The sequence below is a fragment of the Ipomoea nil genome, unplaced genomic scaffold, assembly GCF_001879475.1.
Source record: "Ipomoea nil cultivar Tokyo-kokei standard unplaced genomic scaffold, Asagao_1.1 scaffold0878, whole genome shotgun sequence".
Taxonomy (NCBI): Eukaryota; Viridiplantae; Streptophyta; class Magnoliopsida; order Solanales; family Convolvulaceae; genus Ipomoea; species Ipomoea nil.
Window position 1 is genome coordinate 1757246 of NW_017617306.1, and position 5771 is coordinate 1763016.

A 5771-nucleotide genomic window follows, 5' to 3' on the forward strand; every position below is an offset into this window, starting at 1 on the left:
TATCAACTTTTTATTTTAAAAAGTCTACAAAAGTCATTGAAATTCTAAATTGAATACATCCTTACAAACTTTCAATGATTTTGATTCTTATCATTTATACTTTTCTTACAAAACATTTATAATATATCATAAAATTTTCTTATTATGTAGTTCTTCACCCACATCCGCATTCTCAACATTATTATTTTTATCCATAGTATGTTGAGACTTATATGCTAATTACTTATATATAGTATTAATAAACATAAAAAATTATTTCATTAGAAATTCATAACAATATTGAATAATAAAATTTATAATAGAAGAATTGATCAAATAAAATATTTAAAAATATAATTGCAAGTTGCATAAAATAATAAAAAATAAAAATCTAATGTTTATAATATATATATATATATATATATATATATATATATATATATATATATATATATATATTATACTTGATATATTGCTAGGCATCACGCAAATAATTATTATTTGTAATAGCAATTTGAGACTGCGAACAACAACAAGGTGTTACTGTTTGCAATCCCAAATTGTTGTTGCGAACAGTAGTTCGTTATTCGTAGTAACTTGTTAAAAAAAAGAAAAAATATATATTACGAATATAAATATAAAAAGAATAAAAGTCAAAATATATAAATATTTATATGAATATTATGAAACATATACTATAAAATTTAATGATGAAAAATTTGCTTTGTTCATGTATTTAGGGAGAATTAGAGAAAATTAGGGTTAAAAAAATTATAGAAAAAATAAAAATCAATATAAACAAGCAATATTGAAGTAAAAATAATATTATTTCAAATTTTTAGAGGAAATTGTAAAGTTTAGGAGAGAGAAAAATTGGTAGAGTTTAGGTATGAGGAAAATATAGGATAATGAAGAAAAAAATAATTTTATTAAATTTAGGTAGGTTTATAAAGTTTAAATTGGGAGAAAAAATAGAGTTTAAATAGAGAGAAAAAGAATTCAAAGTTGTTAGAAAGAAAATTTTGAAATCTGGGGGTTGATGGTTGGATTTCAACTATTTATATTTGAGATGAAAAAGTGTACAGAAGTCTTAAAATTAAAAAGTTTACAAAAGTTCATAACTTTTTGAATACCACGGGACTTTTAAAGACTCTCTAAAAGTCTTAATTGAATGCCACACGACTTTTAAAGACGCTTTAAAAATCTTGATTGAATACCCCTTGACTTTTAAAGGCTCTCTAAAAGTTTGAATTGAATACCTCCAAACTTTTAAAGTTCATAAAAGTCTTTAAAACTCTATGAAATTCATGATTGAATACACCCCGTAAGAAAGATACGAATGATTGATTTTATTCTCATACTGCATGCAACTACTTGAGAAACATTTAAATATTTTTTTTTTTTTTTTTTTTTTTTGCACAATGCGTAAATTGAATTTGTCTTGGTAATAATATATGTTTTTCTTTTACATCTATAAACACTTTTATCAATTTACAAATAAAAGAATAATAAAATAATTAGTAAAAGTAAAGCACATACAAAAAAAAAAAAATTAATTACAATTTCTTAATTCACCCTTCTAAAATCTACTCGAATTTGACCTTTATCTCCCGTGAATGGCTTAATATCTTCCATTTTAACCATATAGTTGACAAAGTCTTGCTAAAATATACCAATATTTTTAGTATATGATGGCTTAATATCTTCCATTTTAACCATATAGTTGACAAAGTCTTGCTAAAATATACCAATATTTTTAGTATATGATTTGACAAGATAATCGGTTTGATCACCACTGAAAAGTGCTTGGTCGGACTCTAATATATAGCCCCTTTTTTGTCATCAAATTCTTGAAGTATTTAGGGTCGAAAAGTGTTGGGGTTGGATCAAGAGAAGCTTGCAAGTTGGAATCACCCCCATTCTGAGGGCAATTAGCTTGACGTTGGCTTACAAACTCGGGATCAATATCTAATCTTGATTGCTATAGATGCGCTTCTTGAACGTATGACACTGCACAAACCCAAAGGTGTTTGCAGGTGAAAAATGCGCACAAATATTTCGTCCCGAGTGCACAAATTTCAGCAATTAACTTCGTCCATATTTACTGCTCTTTAAAAAAAATTACACTTGTAATTAACAAAAATTATACACTTGAAAGCACAAAAACATGTACTTGAAGGCACAAAAATATGCACTTGAAGGCCAAAGTTATAATCAATTTTTTTTTTCACTATTTTTAATTTTTAATTTTATATTGTTTAAATTATTTATTTGCATTAGAAAACTTTTGTCTCCTTGCCATGCCAGTGGAGTTATATGTGAAGTCTACAAATATTACAGTTTTGATCTGTTATTTAAACTGATGCCATGTTTCTTTTCCTTTAATTTTTTAGTTGACCTGAAATTTAAATGGACAGTTTTCTCACCCTACCATCAAAATCTTAATCTCACAAAAGATTCCTATGATTCAATGGTGAGTTATGTCTTCTTAACTGTGTTTTTTCCATGGACAATGGATTTGTATTTATGTGTCTTTTTTGCTAATTTTCTTTGTTGCAAGTGTTTCTGTGCCTGGAAGTAAGGATGGAAGGTTTTCCAGCTCTGATCTTTATTTGCGACGTTCTCTGGAGGTGAAAATTGGCATTCTCTTAAGCCTAACGAGGAAGTATGGTTGCAAAGTCTTTCACCTCGCCCTTTTCTTTGCGTAAGAGAATATCATCGATCTGCTGCATTCATTTAAGGTACCTTGATTTATAGATTATGGTGCATAGTTTAATTTTATTTAATTTTAATACACTTAATTGAATAGAACGAATTGAAGCCGATGAAAATATTATATGGTTGCAAAGTCTTATGCTTGTCTCTTTCATTGCTGCAGTAATTATGCTGGTATATGTGCACATGCTTGTATAGTTATTGAAATATATATAAGCGCAGCACACAATGACGTTGAAGCTAACATTTGTAACACAAATGATCTGTAACGCACACAAATGATTTGTAACGTAGTTCGGGCAAACAACCCTAATCTGCGAGACACTTCTCAATTTGAGAATTTGCCTAAATCCACTAAAAGTTTAATATTTAAAGTACACTGTTTGGAACCGGAGATTACACAATAGAACGATCTTTCTTATCGGACTATTCAGACCTAAACACATGTATTACTTTTCAAGGGGATTTGGGTATCTCTTCTCAATGACTCTTGTACCTCACAATTAGATCTTGAAAGCTTAGGGCCCGTTTACTAACAGAAAATAATTCTCTGTTTTCATTTCTCTGTTTTCTATTCTCTGTTTTCAATTCTCTGTTTTCAATTCCCTGTTTTCGAAAACTGAAGTTGAAAACTTGTTTACCTGTACTTATTTTCGAAATCATATTCTCCATTTACTAAATTAAAAATATACTACATACATATATTTATAAGTTATTTTGTGACAAACTAAAATGTCATTAGAAAACATATTAATTGCATGCAATAATTTAAAATAAGTTGTTCGTGACGAGATGTGATTACAAAACATTACAAATAAAATTGATTACACCATCAATGATTATAATTTGCCCAGAGTGCATTTGTGATGTCCTCACGCAATTGTAGCATTTGGTCTTGTTGACTCATATCTAATTGTATGGTATCATTGCCGCCACCACTACTACTTCCACCATCATCCAAAACCATGTCTTGCGTTCCGTACATCATACCTAATTGATCATCCCTATCTTCCAACCGAATGAAATTATGTAATGCACAACATGCAAGAGGAATTTGTCTTTGCCTAATCAATGGGTAACCATTAATGGACTTTAGAATTGGGAATCTTGCCTTTAAAAGTCCAAAACACCGCTCAATCACATTCCGCAAAGATGAGTGTCGATAATTAAATAGGGCTTGCTTATTTCGTATCCGTCCTTGCCCACGAAAGTCATTCAAGTGGTAGCTCTCCCCGCGGTATGGACCGTATGGTGCTAAAAAATCGGGTGCATTTGGATAACCACCATCAACAACGTAGTAATAACCTATTTAATTGACAAAAATAATATACTTAAAAGAAGTACTAAATTACGTTAAGTTAAATAATTGAAATTAATAAGTTATTCGAATACTCTTACCTTCGGGTGACATAGGAAAATCACTTCCAGGCTTTGAGATTGCATCTAAGAATATGCGAGAGTCATTCACACTTCCTTCTCAACCCGCATGCACGAATGTAAACATCATGTCATGCGAGCAAACCGCCATTACATTTTGGGTCAACATTCCTCCTTTTCTACCTCGAAGTGTGCTTTGCTTTGATGCAGGTGCCCAAGCTTGAGTTAGAGCATAGCAGAAGCTGCTGTGAATCTTTTTCTAGAGCTTCCTCTACAACTTATTAGTATTCCAAAACTCTAGACCACCAAGCATGATGCCCTCTATATACCTCCATTCCAGAAAATCAAGCCATCCCAAAACATATATCAAAAATTAGAAATTTAAACAAGTACAGAAAGCCTCTTTTTCAAACAATCTGTTTTATTTTATGAATAGAACAATCTGCTGTCCTATTGAGGGATAAACAATATATTCTATTTTATGAATAGAACAAAATCTAGAAAAAACAAGAAATAATCAACTCATACGCATAAGCTAATCAACGGCCGATGCACAATAGACAAACAAGTGTTGACATTGAAAGAGAAATCAAAGTAGTGAACTGACCGATGATGAATGAACCGCCGCGATGAGAGATGGATTACAGAGGGAAATTCGTGGATGGGCCGGCAGTAGCACTACTCGGTGGACTTGGAGCTTGGGGGTGGTCTGTGGACTGTGAGACTGACGGTGGCGGTGGACTCCGGAGGTCGGCAGCGACGACGACTCTTCCTCAGGCAACACCTCTCGTAGATGGTGGTCAGTGGACTCCGGAGGTTGGCAGCGAGGACGGCTCCTCCTCAGGCAGCACCTCTGGTTGGATCCTCCTCAGGCAACACTTCTCAGATCGGAAAACGAAATAAATGGAGGAGTCGGTGTGAAGGTCTGAAAGAGAAGGAAAGGGAGGAGTGGGTGTAAAGGTCTGAAAGAGGGAAGGAAAGTAGATGGGTGGTAGGTGGTAGAGTAAAAGCTGCCATTATTCTCTGAAGAACACATGAGAAGAAAGAAAGAAATCTCGGAGAAGATACTTGTTGGAATCGATGACTGGTCTCTTTTGCCTTATTACTGTTCACGCGTGTTGTTCTCATTTTGAAAACAAATTTTTGGCGTGTTTCACTTTTCTTCTTAAAATAGAGAACAAATCTCTATTTTGAAAATGGAAAAAGAAAATGGTAAACACCTACACTATTTTCTGTTTTCAATTTTAGGAAATTCTCGGAAATTTCCTGTTAGTAAACGCCAAATTCTACAATAAAGGACAACCCCTATTTATAGTAGCTACTCCTAACAGATTCGTGAATAACTAAGCTATTTCTAATCAGACTAGAACTAGAAAAACTTCAATAACAATTCCCTTTAGAACTAGTATTAATAACTACTCTTCTTAGGCTTGGTATTCCTTTATTGAGTTGGAATTCTCTTTGCACATAACTTTGACAAAACACTTTGAGTCAACAATCTCCCCCTTTGTCAAATTTTTTGCAAAAAACCTTGATCTCATAGTGGCTTGATTTCCTATTCTTCTCTCCCTTAATTGATTCCATGTATCTCTTTCATATGATGAGTGTTGTCTTGAATTTCTATTTGTGGCTTCATCACTGTTTATGAGTTAAATGAACATTGTAACACCCCCTAAAACCATGCTATTTAAAGCCTCAAA

At 32.2% G+C, this 5771-nt stretch overlaps 1 protein-coding gene across 3 annotated transcripts; it reads right to left on the reverse strand.

The window, feature by feature from the left end:
- Positions 1 to 3461: 3461 nt before the first annotated feature.
- LOC109179134 lies at positions 3462 to 5057 on the reverse strand. 3 transcript variants are annotated; one of them, XR_002053836.1, is made up of 3 exons: positions 4679 to 5057; positions 4093 to 4392; positions 3462 to 3999 (listed from the first exon to the last, which is right to left on the reverse strand). XR_002053836.1 is itself a non-coding variant. In XM_019328705.1 (2 exons), the coding sequence occupies exons 1-2, from the start codon at positions 4103 to 4105 to the stop codon at positions 3527 to 3529; spliced, it is 486 nt and encodes a 161-aa protein (XP_019184250.1). In that variant the 5' UTR covers positions 4106 to 4414; the 3' UTR covers positions 3462 to 3526. The 3 variants fall into 3 exon arrangements, 1 of the variants encoding a protein (XP_019184250.1); XR_002053835.1 differs by having other exon boundaries at positions 4093 to 4400; XM_019328705.1 differs by lacking the exon at positions 4679 to 5057 and having other exon boundaries at positions 4093 to 4414.
- Positions 5058 to 5771: the final 714 nt, after the last annotated feature.